A 16,883-nucleotide genomic window follows, 5' to 3' on the forward strand; every position below is an offset into this window, starting at 1 on the left:
TGTCACGTTAAGGTCTGCTCTAGGTTACGGCCTTTTGGCCTTTATTTATCAAACTATACACTTGGTCTTTTTGAGTGCTCATATATGGTTCTGGATGGGTTTAAAAAGCTTCCAGTTTCATTCATTCTGTCAAGTTAAATACACTCTAAGAAGTGCTTAAGCCAAAACCACCACAGGAAAGAAGGAGTTCATTGAGATGGGAAATGAGTCGGTTGCTCTCTGGTCTACTTTAAAAAATTTCAAGCAATTTGGTAAATGGTGGTCGCAGAGTACTATAATAGCTATCTGATGCTATAGCTCACTCTAATCTAATCTTATTTTTCCATTGTAGTCAAGTAGTTATCTTTTCACTGGAGTCGAGTCGCTTTTTGATTGGTACTGAAATTACATATTTAAATTATTGGTTTGTTTTGACCAAAACGAAAAAACAAACTAAAATTATGATCCGACCTCAACTTTCAAACCATATCTTATTTAAGTTTCAAATATTATTTTATTCAAATTAAAATATATAACTGTATATAAATTTTGATAATATATAAAAAGTTTATTATAAATATATTTTATATATTTTATAATAACTAAATTAAAGAATTATGGTTTAAAAATATAATATGCGGATAACCGCAAAATTAAGTAGAGCGGGTACAAAATTATTTGTTTGCGGGTTGTACATGTCAAATTTTTTGACCAAAACAAAATTGAAATCCGCGGGTTGGCGGGTCAGCGGGCCGGGTTCGATCCACTACCCATCCCTAACCGAACATATACCAGATCAATTTTTAAATTGCCATTATTTAATAAAATATATTTTGATTAAGATTTACAAACAAATATGATACAAAAAACATACGAATATAATTACAAAGAAAACATAAATATGAAATCAATTATTATAATAGAACAAATTGTTTGAAACACAAACAGAAAACTTTAAAATTATTTATTCTCTAATAAAAATTACAAATTCAATTAAATTTTATTAAAATCAAAAGTCATTATTTTGCAATTATATTAAAGAGTATTTAATACAATTCAATTCTTAGCCTTTTTGAAAATTTTGTTTCCTAAATGTTTAAATTATCTCAACTCCTTAAAAATAGTTTCATTTAAAGTAAAAACTAAATCACATAAATTACATTTAATAAAATTATAGAAAATTTTTTGAAACGCACAAATGATTTATTTCAATACAAGAGTGTTGAAGATATAAAATATTTTATTTAAATTAAAAATAATCAGTGTAAAATAATTTTAACTTCGGTTTAAGTAAATAAAATCATGTCATAGGTTAGAATTATTTAGAGGTTTCTAAAATTTAGTCATATTGAAAATAACAAAAATAAGTCATATAAGTAAATTTAAGATAAATTTCATAAAAAGTTAAAATATATAATTTTGAAAATTCATAATTTTTATTACGTAAACTAATTTTCCAATAAAAAATATACCCGCCCTTCATAATTTTTTTTACGTAAACTAAAAAAAATCATAAAAACACATGATGAAACTTTATATAGAAACACATATGTTATAAAAATAAGTACATGAAAAGAAAAAACATCCCGCGCTTTGATATACATTTTATGTTGAAACACATTTGTTACAAAAATAAATTTGTCAAAGGAAACATACCCGTCCTTTGAAAGGGCGGGTCAAAATCTAGTATAACTTGTAAAGTAAGTATTAAATTATTGTAATCTAACCTAATTATTTGTCTTCTTTTTTACTCTAACTTTGTTTCTTTATGTAATATTTGTATCTTCATCTTTTATTTTGTTTGTTGTTCTACCATATAATTTTTTTCTTCTATAATTTTTATGTGATTGTTGTTTAGGCCTATTGTTGTTTATTGTTTTACAAATTCCTAAAATATTTGAAGATAGAAAGTTTCTAAAATCTAACAAACAGAAAAATTATTATGAATTAGGCTCTGCTTTCTGTTTTTTTTTAAAAGTTCAATAACAATTTCCAAGTTGAATGAATGATTATTATCCAAATACAATATTCCTTATTGTATATTACTAATAGTTCCAAGCTTAAACGGAACCTCTTAAAAAATAAATATGCTCAAGTATGTCTCACACGTAACAAAATGAGTTATTGGTGATATCGAAAACATATGAACAGAATAAAAATTATATTTTGCATGATTTTTATTCCCTATTGTATATGCAAAAATATATATATATTTGTATGATTTTGATTCCATAATGAATACGCAAAAAAAGATTATAGTGGGGCAGTTTGTACGCTTTAGGCGCCATTAGGATTCGGGCCGGCACTGTATCCACGTATTCTTATTATTTAAGGTAGTTCGGGTAATCAACAGGGACCGAACAAGAATTTCATCGTATTAGATTTTTATTTCCCTCAACACCAATGGACTACCGCCTTATTTTCCACCGAAGATTTTTCTTTCTTCAAAATTTCCCGTAAATCGTGAGAATTGATGTGAAACGAGATCGTAAAACAAATCTAAGGAATAATCGAAGTTTGTAACCATCAAATAACTATCGAGTTAACAGCAACTTGTGACTTAGTGTTGTTCGTTTTGCTACTGCAGGTTCCAGCAACCTGTGATCTACGAGTAGTAGTTTGTAGTAGAATATTTTATTTTTTAATCGCTAAAATTTTCAATAGTTTAAAATCGCAACTTGTAACTGGTCGTGCAATCAGTCCCTGTGACATAAAAAGAACAACAAACTGCAACTTGCGATTTGCAACCTAATAAGCAAGATCAGTTCGGCGACAGCACACCAACCTTGCAACCTGCGACTGACAGGCAAACCAATAGAACAGAGCCTATTGAATCAAAACTGAGCAAATCAATCAATATCCATAAAACTAAACCAAAACAATTTGGGCCGGTTAAATTTAAACCGGAATTGCAAAAATTCAAATAAGGCCCATGGATGAAAGAAATATGAGGCCTACTAGGGGTGAAGGAGTCGGGCGGGGAGTAGTAACACCCAAAAAAGGAAACGGTTTAGCGGATGTGACGGTGGCAAACGGCCACCAGTTTTGTCGTTTCGAGAAGCATTAGAAACCACGCGCGAGTTGGTGTATTTTGCTCATGGATCATCATCGCTTTTTTTTTTTTTAAGTGCCTTACTCCGAAAGCAGTCTCACTACCGCAACACAATACCTTACGCCCCCCCTTCCCACACCATCAAAGCATTAAATTCTCTCTCTCTCTCTCTCTACTTCGATATTACTTTACTCTCTCTCTCCTCTCTCAATTACTCTGTTACCTTCCGCCGGAGAAGAGCTCGTTCCTTGTCTCTCTCTCTATCTTAACCCTTACTCTCAACGTTCCAGTCCACTTGCAGTCCGATCTCCAAGCGCATTGGGTGGATCTGTGAAAATCGCGCTATACCCAGTCGACCCTAGCTAGGGTTTTGTGTTTGGGAAAAAGAAAATCAATTGTTATGGTTAGACGTCTATTTCAGGAATAATCGGAGAGCGTCCGGCGTAGTTCGGTGTCTCCAGTGGTTTTAGAATGCGGAACTGTGCGATGCATCTGCTGCTACTTCTCCTTCTTCATTCTCCCCTATGCTTTGGTATGAACTAGTTAGTGTTACATGTCATTGCTTTGTTGAAAATAAAATAAAAAATTAGTAGGAAGCGATTGAGAAAGGATAGCTAAGTGTTTCTGTTACTTGACAGCTGAAGATGAGCTATATTTAGAAGCTTAACTTTATTATTATTGTTATGTTATGTATAAACTAAGCATAAAGGTTTTAGTGTTTAAGTTCCTGATTCATTAAGTTTTGGAATCTATTATGGTGAAGCGTGAGAGTGACGATTATTTCAAACCTTTTCTGCCTCATTCAGATAGTGGCACATAGATAGAGAGCTTACTTTCGCCATACATTGTCTTGGTGAACAGTGTAGTCTTATTTTGTGTGTGCCGCTTTGACATGTATAGAAAGATATTGTCTGTGGATGACTTATCAACTTATTTTTTATATATATATATATATATTTTGCAGCTAGGCTCTTTCCTACGAGCTTCCCATTTAGCCGATCAAAATCCCATCAAATTCGTTATCCCTCTCTTGCTCCTGCACCTTCACCAGGTCAGCTAGGGAGTCCTTTTAGTCACCATGGTCCTAATCACATTGTCTAAGACTGTGTAACTATGTTTCTGCCAATGTGTATTTAATGATCCTTTTTTTTCAGCTTTGGCCCCCAACCCAAGCACCATTCCCACACCAAGACACAAACGTCATGACCACCATCGTCTTTGGCATTTAACACGCAATGTGACTGCAGCTTCACCTTCCTCAAATGGTACTCCTTTTTGCTATAATCAATGAATAGAAAGTAGCAATTACTCATTTCTGTTTTGTTCTATTCGATAGACTGTCAAGAGGCATGCGTGGAGCCTCTTACTTCATCTCCCTTAGGTTCACCCTGTGCTTGCGTTTTCCCCATCAGAGTTCAGCTTCTGCTAAGTGTTGCGCCTTTTTCTATTTTCCCCGTGATTAGCGAGTTAGAAATTGAGCTTGCCGCTGGAACATACTTGGAACAAAGCCAAGTCAAAATAATGGGTGCCAGTGCCGACACTGAGAACCAAGGGAAAACTGTGGTGGATATTAACCTTGTTCCACTTGGTGAAAAATTCGACAATACTACCGCCATACTTATTTATCAAAGGTTCCGACACAAGAAAGTGCCTCTAAATGAGTCTGTTTTTGGTGATTATGAGGTTACACACATAAGTTATCCAGGTAAATTCTTTTCTCTATCTACCCTTTCGTTTGTTTTCAACTCTTTTTGAGCTTTTTTAATGTCGCTTCAGGGATTCCCTCTTCTTCACCATATGGAGACACTGTGGAGGGTGCTCCAAGTGAAAGCCCTAGAGGGCTTCCACTCACTGCAAACTTTGCCAACAAAAGCCGGGGAATAGATTTTAGAACGATTGCAATCATTGTCCTGTCAGGTTTCGTGCTCGCTCTGGTTTTAGCTGGAGCTATATTTATAGTCATGCAATGGAACAAAGTTGGGATGTCATCTACTGCTGTTGGCCCTGCATTGGCTTCATCGATGAAGAAAAAGCATGGTAAATTTCTCCCTTTGACTTTATAACGGATTCTTGCTTCTCTAGCTTTGAACAACATGGTTACATGTTCCTGACGTTTTACACACCTTGCAGGAGCTGGGTTTTTGTTTTCCAGTAGCGCCAGAAGCTCGGGATCAGATTCTTTGATGTCGTCCATGGCTACATGTGTTTTATCCGTTAAGACCTTTACACTTTCCGAGCTCGAGAAGGCAACTGATAAATTCAGTGCCAAGAGGGTTTTGGGCGAGGGAGGATTTGGTCGTGTTTATCAGGGCAGCATGGAAGATGGAACCGAGATTGCAGTTAAACTGTTAACTAGGGACAATCAGAATCGAGACCGTGAGTTTATTGCAGAAGTCGAGATGCTAAGCCGTTTGCACCACCGCAATCTTGTAAAGCTGATTGGAATATGCATTGAAGGCCGTACACGTTGCTTGATTTACGAGCTCGTCCACAATGGGAGTGTTGAGTCCCACTTGCACGGTGACATACTCTGTCCTCTGCACTTTTAGTAACCATATTTCCCAACATACTTCTCCTTTTATCACCTTCTAATGCCTGGTTTTCCCGGTGCTGACGAAACAGAAGGAACGCTTGACTGGGATGCGCGGTTGAAGATTGCACTCGGGGCAGCGAGAGGACTGGCCTATCTCCATGAAGATTCAAATCCCCGAGTAATCCACCGGGATTTCAAGGCCAGCAATGTTCTCCTAGAAGATGACTTTACCCCAAAGGTCTCAGACTTTGGACTGGCGAGAGAAGCTACCGAAGGAAGCAAACATATTTCAACTCGTGTCATGGGAACCTTTGGGTAAAACTTCTTTCTACTTGTCTTGCTTTGAATACCCATTCTAATGCTTATATGATGAATGTAGATACTTTAGTCAAATGTTGGCCTTACAATGGATATAAATTGCAGGTACGTGGCCCCTGAGTACGCAATGACGGGGCATCTCCTTGTGAAAAGCGATGTCTACAGTTACGGTGTTGTTCTACTCGAGCTTCTCACCGGTAGAAGACCGGTAGACATGTCACAACCTTCGGGAGAAGAAAATCTAGTGACGTGGGCGAGACCTTTACTAGCCAACAGAGAGGGGCTGGAGCAGATGGTGGACCCCACATTGGCTGGGACCTACGACTTTGATGACATGGCGAAAGTGGCTGCGATCGCCTCCATGTGCGTCCACCAAGAGGTCTCGCACAGACCGTTCATGGGTGAAGTGGTGCAGGCACTGAAACTTATATACAACGATGCAGATGAGACATGCGGTGGGGACTATTGCAGCCAGAAGGAGTCATCAGTGCCGGACTCTGCAGACTTCAAAGGCGATCTAGCTCCCTCAGATAGTAGCTGGTGGAATTTGACACCTCGGTTACGGTATGGTCAAGCGTCTACGTTCATAACGATGGATTATAGCTCAGGGCCGCTCGAGGAGATGGAGAACCGGCCTCACTCAGCCTCCAGCATTCCCAGAGAAGGAGGCCTGTTTCTAGAAAACAGGTCGGGTCCTTTACGACCAGTTAGAAGTAGAAGAAACTTGTTTAGAATGGGAGGAAGCATGAGCGAACACGGTGGACCATCATCATCTAGACATCTATGGTCGGGGAACGGAGACTGGTTCTGAGAAACCAGAAAATGTACAGTGGAGAAAAGGGGCTCACAACTCTTGAGCTGCATGCATGGTTAAAGTTCAAATGGGCAAAGACATTCCGGTTAGGAGTTCGATTTTGTTTTTCGTTTTTTCACATTTTAAGCAAATAGATTTAATTGTTTGTTTTTGCGAGGATGCAAAAGCAGCATAGGAGGGTGTATGTATCGATTTCTCTATATTCTTCTTCCCCACAAAAAAAAAAAACTTTTTTAGTTTCGTGTTAACGTCTTAGATTTTCGTTTGTTTTTGTGTAACTCAAGGCGAGGGAGGACACACACACTGGTGAGAAGCTTCGGATGCTTTACTTTTTAGCAGTTAGTTGATGGGAACAAAATGACATGCATTTAGTTGTGTTTATATAGTTGACGAAAGAAGACTTTAGAAGTTACAAACTCAATAGGCCGAGTCATTATATAGGCCATAAGGTAGGCCCAGTAATATTTAAAAGGCCCAAAATCGTAGCAGACATGGCTTTAGCAGGCAAATGTGGTTCGTTTCTGCTCCTAATCTCGATCGGTAATTAGGCATTAAGGTCCGCCGTTTTGGTTCCATACAGAATCTGGGCTCATTTCTTCTTCTTCTTCTTTTATCGATTGAATTTGTTTTTTTTAAATTTGTTCTTTATACATAAAAACCCTAATTTTGATACATAAGCTTTAAGAATCCTTTGGTGTACACTTTACTGTTTTTTTGGATTTGATTTGATTTGATTTGAAGAAGAAGAAATGCCTCCAAAGCAACAACCAAAGGCAGATTTGGCGAAAAAGCAGAAGCAAGTGGAAGACAAGACATTCGGTCTGAAAAACAAGAACAAGAGCAAGAATGTTCAGAAGTATGTCCAGAGTCTCAAGCAATCTGTTCAACCAAAACCCGACGCTTCTAAAGTTGCAGCCAAGGTAAACTAACAGATGAATCTGTTTTCATATTCTGATGAAATGGTTTCTTGAATGATAGTGGAGTTGATGTTTTATATATATCTCTAGTGATAGTTTGTAGTTAATCATTTCTTCGATTTAATTCTTACAAAAAGAAAAAATTGGTTTGGTTTTGGGACAGAAAAAGAAAGAGGAAGAGAAAGCGAGAGAACAGGAGTTGAATGAGTTGTTCAAGGTTGCCATTAGTCAGCCCAAAGTTCCTGTTGGTAAATGTTTCTTCTTTTTCTTTTCATAAATGCAAAGTTCCATTCTTCCCTTTCCATGTATTTATAACTAAGAGAATATGGGTTTTTTGGCAGGTGTGGATCCAAAGTCCATCTTGTGTGAGTTTTTCAAGGCGGGGCAGTGTCAAAAGGGTTTCAAGTGCAAGTTCTCTCATGATTTGAACATTCAAAGGAAGGGTGAGAAGATCGATATCTACAGCGACAAGCGTGATGAAGGTAAAAGCGCAAGAGTTACATATCTATCATTTTCGTCTCTTGAACCATGGTTTTATGTCTCTGCTTATTGTTGTAGATGGAGATATGGAGGAGTGGGATCAAGAGACCCTTGAGAAGGTTGTGGAATCGAAGAAAAATGAATACAACCAGAACAAGCCAACTGATATTGTAAGCCTTTTTCTTTTTCTCTTTGCATCTCAAAACTTGTTGTTATTGGCTACCTTTTGGGACGTGTTTATTAACAACTCTTCTGGTCTTGTGAGCCATTAGATTGTGATAAGATTAGTGTTAGATTTGTTTTCATTTTTGAATGTGACCAAGTTTGTAGCCGATATTGGGGTTTATGTTCAACTTCGTAATACCTTGTCTTTGCTAATAGCATGGTTCATCTTAGGAGCTCTACTCGGTTCTTTTTCCTTATTGCTTTCTCCTCACCTGGATCATTCATGCGTGATGAGAACTCATGCTTCTGGTGATGGTAGTGCTTTAAACGACACTTTTACCATCATGTGACTGTTACTTAACAAGATAGTTAGCTAATTCTGTACTAAGAGAAGTCGTTATTCTTAAACAACGTGATGAATGTCATTATCTCGCATGCATTCATATAATAGTTTTTCTCACCGATATATATATATATATATATAACAGGTTTGCAAGTATTTTCTGGACGCGGTGGAAAAGAAACAGTATGGGTGGTTCTGGGCTTGCCCCAATGGTGGCAAAGAGTGTCATTACAGACACGCTCTTCCTCCTGGCTATATCCTTAAATCTCAGATGAAGGCGCTCTTGGAAGAGGAGTCACAAAAGATGCCAGTTGAAGAAGAAATCGAAAATGAGGTTAAATACTCTTCTTCCAGCTTTTCCCAATTCTGCTCATAGCTGCTGAACTTGATGATTCTTTGGAAAATTTTTGCTTTTCTTGTTCAGCGTGCAAAACTGAAAACGGCAACACAAATGACACCTGCGCTATTTATGGAATGGAAGAGGAAGAAAATAGCTGAGAGAGATGCAGGTTTGGCTGCTTCTCAGGCGGAGAGAGCTAAGAACGACCGTATGAGGTAGAATTCTACCATTCATCATTTTGTTGCTTAGTGTGAGTGTGTGACTCGTTGTTTTGTTTCTCGTAAGCTGATTCCATTGTGTGTGATCTCAGCGGTCGGGAGCTGTTTCTGTCGAATGCAAGCTTGTTTGTGGATGATGCTGAGGCTTTTGAAGAATACCAGAGGGACAAAGAAGAGGAAGAGATTGACCAAAAGGTGAACTCTCCCTCTCTGTCATCATTTAATAAACCCAAAGCAAGTCATGTTAATGGAATCTTTGAGTTTTTGCTTCTCAGGAAAAGAACAAAGAAACAGAGGCAGGGACAAGCAAGAGTAGTGTTGTTGATGGTGAACAGAAAGAAGATGAAGATAATGATGATGAAGATGATGATGATGATGATTTGGACATGGATGAGCTTGATGAATTGGAAGCAAGCTTGTCGAAAGCGTCGATCCAGATTAGTGAGCCAAAGAATGAAGGATCATCATCTTGAGATGTGTGAGAGGAAAGCATATGTTTTGGTTTGTGTACTTTCGATAATATTGGATTATGAATTGGTTTACTTCATCAGTTTACGAGGCTAGACGAGAAAAAAATGTCTTGGTAAACATAGTTGCTGGGGTTGCCTGTTTTATGGATTTTTTTTTTAACTTGGGACTAGAAACTTGACAAGTCAAAAGCCATGAGAATGTGGTGTTTGCCATGTGATTCTTCTTATTCATTAAGTTCTGCTAGTGATGTGTTGAACCAAAACGATTCTGATTACACATTTACGAGTTTTGATTTCAAGAACTAGCCCTAATTGTAAGCTCAGGCAACGTTACGTTGGTTGAAAATTTTGATGGCTTATCCCCACCACATTTGGAAAAAAGATTGTTAACTTTCAACAAATATTGATTTTACATTTCAATAAATAGGTTTGTCTCGTTACCACATGTACCAAACCGGATTAAACCGCTAGATCTTAATTAATGACAAATCCGATCATCTACATAGTTCAAATGTATTGTGATTGATTAAACCGTATTGAACCAATAACACGGTGCCGTTTTGGTGATTAAGTCTTGTCAAAGTCGTAAGCTTTACAGTGCAAGCTAAAAAGGCGGAGTCTTGCTAGAAACTATTACAACTTCATGAAGCCTCTACGCTTTTGAGAGTCGCGTTCCATCTTCGTCTCCTTCTTTTCTCGTCGATTCGCGTTTGGTCCCAAAATCCCTACCTTTCAGGTTTACGGTCGTACGTCCAAGATGCCGTCGCCATCGTCATCCTCTTCATGGGTGTTGCCGCTGTCTTCTTGTGATTCTCCAAGATTGGATTTTTTCCTCAGGGTTTTAGCAGATGGAGAGGTTCTGCTGATTGAAGCAGGAAGAAACGAGAGAGTGAGTGATGTACTGGAGAGAATCAGGAACAAGAAGAAGAAGAAGATTCCAGGGTTTGAGTTTGAGGAGCTAAGATTACTCTACCGCGGTAGACAGATACGAACCGACCAGCTTCTCTGCGATTGCAACATTGAAAAGAATACATTGGTGTTTCTGCTTGTTGGTCCTAGTCCTAATCCCTCCTGGCCTGCAGTTGATTCTCTTCTTGACACTACGTGCAGAGTGTACCAAGGACTGGATGTTGACAACGGTGATATCAGTGAAAAGCTCAACTTGTTCTTTCACAACATTCCTTGGTACGAGGAAAAGTTAGCTTTTGAATATCTACAGCTTCTCTCAGCTTCCTCACTTCCAACTGCTCTTGCCATGTTGTACTCTTCCTCCAGGGAAGATTTTGCCAGAGATTCCATTCACAAGTTCCTCTCAAAATGCAGAGACTTGCCCAGTACGTCACACCCTTACATCCTACCCATAATACTCGAGCTCTGTAGCTTGCTTAAGAAAGTCCGCCCCGAGAAGAAGCTCTACATGGCTTGCTGGAATGTGTTCGCTTCCATGTCAGATTGTGTCTCCATCTGCGGCTGCGGCGAGGGCATGAAGTCGTTCATTACAAAGGCTGTCGTCTCGTTTAGTATGGAGGTAGCTATTTTACTTCAGAACACTACCGTTGTTGAGAATATGACACATGCTGAGTTGTTTGATGAACTATTGGCATCTGTGGGGAAAGTTTTGGAAGATGAATCGCTGTTAGGGTCACACCATTTGTCTGCTCTTGAATCTGTTTGTGCCTTATCTAGTTGCTTCTACCCCTCTCGTAAAGAAGAACTTATTGGTGTTCTAAGCTCTAGTAAGACTTCACTCTGCAGTCTTATCATCAGATTTGCAGAGAAGGGTACTGACCACCAGTGGTTAAATGAGTATAAGGAGTTGACTAACTTCGAAGCTAGGAGGCATTTAGCGATGTTGATGGTTCCTAACGTGAATATATTCAACAAGGAGATTATCAGAGTTCACAGGGATAATCTATTAGAGGAATCTTTCGAGCAAATAAGTGGTGCAAGCTTTGAGTCACTCCATCACGGGATTTCTGTAGAGTTTATAGATGAACAAGGTGTAGGGGATGGTGTTACACGAGAGTGGATCCAGCTTGCGTGTAATGAGATTTTCTTTTCTAAAGAAGTAAAAGAAGAGGAAGAAGAAGAGGAAGAAGTAGAAGAAGAGGAAGAAGTTGATCGTCCATTCCACGTTCCATGTTCTGACTTTACAAGAAGGTTCTCCCCAAATCCAGGTATGTTAACTGTTCTATTAGAGGCCGCGAGGGTTTGTAATACTTGGTGCGTAAATTAACCCTGATTCTTTTGTCATCAATGTAGGATTCATGGAATGGGATAAGTTTGAGTTTGCAGGGCGTTTGATGGGTCTTGCACTGATGCATAATATGCAAGTGAACGTGCTTCTTGACCGTGCCTTTTTCTTACATCTTGCTGGAATGGTAATCGGCTTAGAAGATATCAAGGAAACAGAACCAACCCTTCACAAGTTTTTGAAGGAATTGTTAGAAGGAGATGGTTTTGATGCTGCTGATTTGAGATTTGAGATCGACATTCAGAAAGGGAAAGAGTTCTCCTTAGAGCAGTTGTGTGAAGATGGTTCCTTAATGAAGGTTACAAAAGAAAATGCAGGCAAGTATGTGCATCTATATCTCCAGCATCGATTTGTGCAGTCTATCTCCAAACAGACATCTTTCTTTGCAAAGGGCTTGAGTGATATGCTTCTGGGTTGTGCGGTTCATACATCATTCTTCCAAGTGTTGAGTTTGGAAGATTTTGATCTCATTTTTGGGGGAGATCGAATTGGTATCAGGGTGGAAGATTGGAAGAAGCATACTATATATGGAGGAGGGGACTATGGATACCAAGCCACTGATAAAGAGATTTTGTGGTTCTGGGAAGTAGTTGATGGGATGAGTAACAAGAAGCAGATGAACTTATTGAAGTTTTGGACATCAACGACATATCTACCCCATGGAGGAATTAGGGCCTTACCAAAAAAGCTTAAAATTATGAGAATTGAAGACCAGAAATATCCTACCTCTTCCACGTGTATGTATATGCTCAAACTCCCTGCATATGAGACCTTTGATATGATGAAGTTCTACCTTGAGATTGTCACTGAAGATAAAATCTGCACAGGATTTGGGATGCAATGAGAGCCAAAGTAAGTTTGCAACGAGATGTAGAATTGTTAAGAGTGAAGTTATTTATTCTTGTGTGTTTTTGGATAAGGATTTGTGTCTCGTTGGAAAAAGAGGTGTTGTTGCTCATGTGTGATGTTCTTCTTGTATGTGCAGTTCCCAGTCTTGACCTTGGCGAGTCTCATCATTTTGTTGATAGGTAACACGAATCAAGTTGGCGCACCAGTTCCGTGAAGTTGAGCTCGGTTTTAGTAGTATAGATTTCAGATTTGTTGTGTGAGAAACCTTGACAGTAATGTTTGAATGGTGTTTTAGTTTGACGTATGGGCCTTAACAAATTGTGTGGTTGACGTTATCTAGTAATGTTTTGGTTGAATACTTACGGTGGTACATCCAATGGCCATGAAGTTTTATCATTTTATATATTTAGTTGTGAACGAACGAATACAGGAGAATGTTCTGTAACAGTAAAACGGAATGGGGAGAAAATGATATCACACCAACACATCTCTGTATTACGCTCATCCTCCGACCATGTAAAATAGCCTCTGCAACTCTTTCAAAACTTATACTGCCCCGTCATCTTGAAGCAAAAGCTTGTCTTTGTACTTAAAACTCCGACACTTGAAAAGTTTCTCTTGTTTAGTGTGGTGCTGTTCTGTTCTGTTCTTCCTCTCTCATAAGCCATTTTTCTCACGTATATATTGTAGACGTTTTACTGTGGCCCTACTGTTATAATGCATCCACACCTTGGACACTGAAAACAGAGGCTTGGTAGGAGTTTCAATATCACTGTCATTCTTCTGAAGTTGCAGAAGATGGTGTTTTGACAAGTCAGATATCACCGCTGCAACCATATAAGCATGGTAACCCAGTGAAGAGAAACTGAGAATGTATAATAAGACCTGGAGCAGCTCTCCTTATTCCAGCGATGCCATACATTTGAGCCACTGACTGCTGCACTGTATGTTTGTTCTGCTATCAGTATCAAATCCTTGAAACAATCCGAAACCAATGAACCACAACAGCGTATATGCACTTGGACGTGGCTGTATCAGCCATTCTTTAATCACCCTGAATCATGTGTGTGTTTTCCGAGCTCAGTTTTGTCCAGCCCTTTCCAAGCATGTCGTTGTAGGAATAGTTGATTTGGCAACTCTTTTTGTTTGTTTTTCTTTTGACACACACATATGAAGAAACAGTTTTGTGGCTGCTGTAACGCTTCTCCTATCTTGTTCTCTAAGCGTTTTGCTGGCAACCTGATGCGAAAACCATAAAGCCATTTCCAAGCATCTTCATGACCATTCCACTTTGTTAGCTTAGTGAAGAGACCCGAGAGTCCCTTTCCCATCAGCAAATTTTCCATTCTCCCATTCCCATGCTCTCTGCCCTGTCATCCCTGTAGCTCTTAGAGACTTTCGATCATACAGTCGGTGTGCATTACCTATGATCTCCATATCTGACAGACGACTCTTAGAAAACAACTCTCAGTCGCTATCCTTCCTTGAGCTAAAGAGAGCCAATATACACTCTAACGTTCTTCAAAGATTTTCAGTTAGAGAAAGAGTTCAGACAATGTTGTGAGAAAGGTGTTGGGCCTTAGGTAAGCTTGGAAGTTGGGCCCAAGGGCCTTTTAATAAACTGTGTATGTATAGCGCGGAGAAAAGTGTATCGTCAGACAAATTCCTTCCGCCGCTGCATCTCTTCACCGACAATGTCGAATTGGAGTAACGAGTATGCTTTTTTTTTTCCCTTTAATTAGTCATTCAATCAATTGAATTTCAGTTGATTTTTCCTATGAAAGTGTGACTAGGTTAATGGATCGAGATGTTGGTATTTATTCTGGAGAAGGAACCTCTGGGACGGCAAAGAGGGTAAATTTTATAGATGTTCAGTTTTCTCAATTTTGATTATAGGATTTGTTCCATTTTAGATTTACCCCGTCTATGTTGTTGTTGTTGTTGTTGGAGTCCGAGAGCTTTGCAAAAGAAGTCAAGCATATGGAATCTGTGATGAATTTTAAGAGAAGTGGCGAGGGAGTTGTTGCTGTAGCTTCTACCACTTATTCGTTGAATGAATTGGTCGAGTTCTTGGAATCCCCGACGGTGAAGATTCCTGTTGGAGCTCTAGACGTAGGAACGATCACCCCAGTGGAGATCTGGAAGGCCTTTCAAATGAGTGATCGCAAACGGCACTTCTCCACTGTCTTGGCCTTTGATGTAGACGTTACCCCTGAGGCAAGTCAACTCGCGGAACAGTTGCAAGTCAAAGTCATCTGTGGCGGCGGTATGCTTGATACGTTGCACTCCCAGTTCAAAGAGCATATCGAACAGCTGGGAGAGGACCTAGAAATTGAGGATGAAGCAATCTTCCCTGGCATCCTCAGCATCTTAACCAACGCTGTGTTCAGCAAGGAAGACCCTATTGTCCTCGGAGTCTTAGTTGTTGAAGGTTTCATTAAGGTAACTATTATTATTATTATTGTAAATAGATTCATATTTGCAAGCTTCCTTCTTCCCAGTTAATTATTTTGGTGTTTTCAGGTAGGAGTTCCCATAGCCTATGTGCGAACTGCTGGTTGTCTGGATTTAGGACGTATTGCATGGATTGAGAAATACCAACAACCCGTCGATGTTGCTAGTCTAGGCGAGACCGTTGTTATCAAGGTAGATAGTATTATTTTTTTATTTATCACTGAAAACAAATAAAGAAATTTGGGCCTTTTGCTACACAGATTGTTGCATCAAACCCGGAAGAACAGAGACAAGCACGTAGCTTTAGAAGCCATTATGACATTAATGATAATATCCTTGTCACTCGTATTTCTAGGGGATCTATCAATGCCCTCCGAGATAATCACAAGGTCCACCTTTAACCCTCAAAATCTATCTTTTATTCAAAATATATAGTATCCCTTTTCAACTATTGTTTTCTTTGTTAATTAACTCAATTTTTGATTTATTTTTCTCTCTTTTGCAGGATAAACTATCCTATAGCGACGTGAAAGTGCTGTATGATCTCAAACACGTTCTCAATATCAAGTAATATGTGTATGTCTAATGTTGTTGTTCCCGTTTGTCAACAACAACTACTTTCCATTTAAAATCTGAACAAGCTGGCCGCTTCTAGTTATCTCATCTTTTTATATAGTTATGTATTCGCATCTTTTATATGCTGAAAATAAATGGTTGAATATAACAGGAGACCACAGAATAAGGGGACTCGTTGAGAGTTCGCCATCCCATAGCTATCTTATCGCTCAGTCTTTCATCAGTGGCTACTATATTTGAGAAGTGATGGAACAGATATATTTCCAAATGATAAGATAATAAAAAGTTGAGGAAGTTTTAACATTATTTCTTGTCGATTACGTTTTGCCTCCTTGACCGCACCAGCTGTTTTGAAGATCGCTTGTTTCTTTTGCATCAATCAAAGATCTTTAAGAAAAAAAACTGAACTTGATTAAAGTATTACGGCCTTCTTACACCTCTAGTCTTCATCCTGAAAATTCTATACCACACCTTTGCATCCTTTACACAATCTATAGGGTGGTCAAATATCTATCTTCTCTAAAACTATGCTTATGGATGTTAATCGGGTTCGAAAATATTTTGGGACTATACTTTAAAGTCTGTCTCAACCTTTATAGCGGGATGGTTGTGGCCTCCGGACCCTCCAGATTCAACCCCTTACCTCGCGCAACCCTCATCCCCTTTTGCTGAAGTTTCGCCTCTTTGCTCCTGTTTCCAAATACTTTTAACCTAGCTGCTTCAGACTTCATTTCCTATGGAGTGTGGTTTTCTAAACCTTAGCACATCTTTCAGTCCTTCCCTATTATCCAGTTGGAGCCACCATAGTTTCCTTATACATGATCCCCCTCTCCTTACGCTAAGCTTTGGCAAGGTATTGTTCCTAACATCTCTTGGAACAAGTTGTGTTTGTTTAAAAAATACCTTCTTTAGGTTTTATTTATCTCAGTATGAGATTTCCTTTACCCGAGAGGATGAGTATGGCGCACTCTCTTTGCATCTCAGTAAGAGACTCGTGTTATCTCTGATTGACCATGTCACAAGCGTTCTGAGTTTCAGTATGAAATTCCCTTTACCTCAGTGAGAAGATGTTACACCTTTTGTTACTTCTGTATGAGATTGGTTTTCGAGTTGATTTGATT

General features: G+C 38.8%; 4 protein-coding genes across 5 annotated transcripts; all 4 read left to right on the forward strand.

The window, feature by feature from the left end:
* Positions 1–3,043: 3,043 nt before the first annotated feature.
* On the forward strand, positions 3,044–6,944 carry LOC108812836 (receptor-like serine/threonine-protein kinase ALE2). Its single transcript, XM_018585206.2, has 8 exons — positions 3,044–3,563; positions 3,996–4,082; positions 4,186–4,296; positions 4,368–4,736; positions 4,808–5,068; positions 5,162–5,551; positions 5,654–5,879; positions 5,988–6,944. The coding sequence occupies exons 1-8, from the start codon at positions 3,503–3,505 to the stop codon at positions 6,691–6,693; spliced, it is 2,211 nt and encodes a 736-aa protein (XP_018440708.1). The 5' UTR covers positions 3,044–3,502; the 3' UTR covers positions 6,694–6,944.
* Positions 6,945–7,103: 159 nt separating this feature from the next.
* Positions 7,104–9,873, forward strand: LOC108812837 (zinc finger CCCH domain-containing protein 21). Its single transcript, XM_018585208.2, has 8 exons — positions 7,104–7,616; positions 7,777–7,861; positions 7,955–8,095; positions 8,172–8,263; positions 8,747–8,935; positions 9,026–9,156; positions 9,252–9,354; positions 9,435–9,873. Exons 1-8 carry the CDS (start codon positions 7,446–7,448, stop codon positions 9,630–9,632), a joined length of 1,110 nt encoding a protein of 369 aa, XP_018440710.1. The 5' UTR covers positions 7,104–7,445; the 3' UTR covers positions 9,633–9,873.
* Positions 9,874–10,180: 307 nt separating this feature from the next.
* LOC108811870 (E3 ubiquitin-protein ligase UPL5) lies at positions 10,181–13,125 on the forward strand. The gene is made up of 3 exons (XM_018583978.2): positions 10,181–11,806; positions 11,892–12,735; positions 12,869–13,125. Exons 1-2 carry the CDS (start codon positions 10,387–10,389, stop codon positions 12,725–12,727), a joined length of 2,256 nt encoding a protein of 751 aa, XP_018439480.1. The 5' UTR covers positions 10,181–10,386; the 3' UTR covers positions 12,728–12,735; positions 12,869–13,125.
* Positions 13,126–14,325: 1,200 nt separating this feature from the next.
* On the forward strand, positions 14,326–15,910 carry LOC108806334 (uncharacterized). Of its 2 annotated transcripts, none has more exons than XM_018578423.2 (6): positions 14,326–14,446; positions 14,517–14,586; positions 14,683–15,174; positions 15,256–15,378; positions 15,447–15,575; positions 15,692–15,910. In XM_018578423.2, the coding sequence occupies exons 1-6, from the start codon at positions 14,427–14,429 to the stop codon at positions 15,755–15,757; spliced, it is 900 nt and encodes a 299-aa protein (XP_018433925.2). In that variant the 5' UTR covers positions 14,326–14,426; the 3' UTR covers positions 15,758–15,910. The 2 variants fall into 2 exon arrangements, with proteins under 2 accessions (XP_018433925.2, XP_018433926.2); XM_018578424.2 differs by having other exon boundaries at positions 14,376–14,446; positions 14,526–14,586.
* Positions 15,911–16,883: the final 973 nt, after the last annotated feature.

This window comes from Raphanus sativus, chromosome 6, assembly GCF_000801105.2.
Source record: "Raphanus sativus cultivar WK10039 chromosome 6, ASM80110v3, whole genome shotgun sequence".
Taxonomy (NCBI): Eukaryota; Viridiplantae; Streptophyta; class Magnoliopsida; order Brassicales; family Brassicaceae; genus Raphanus; species Raphanus sativus.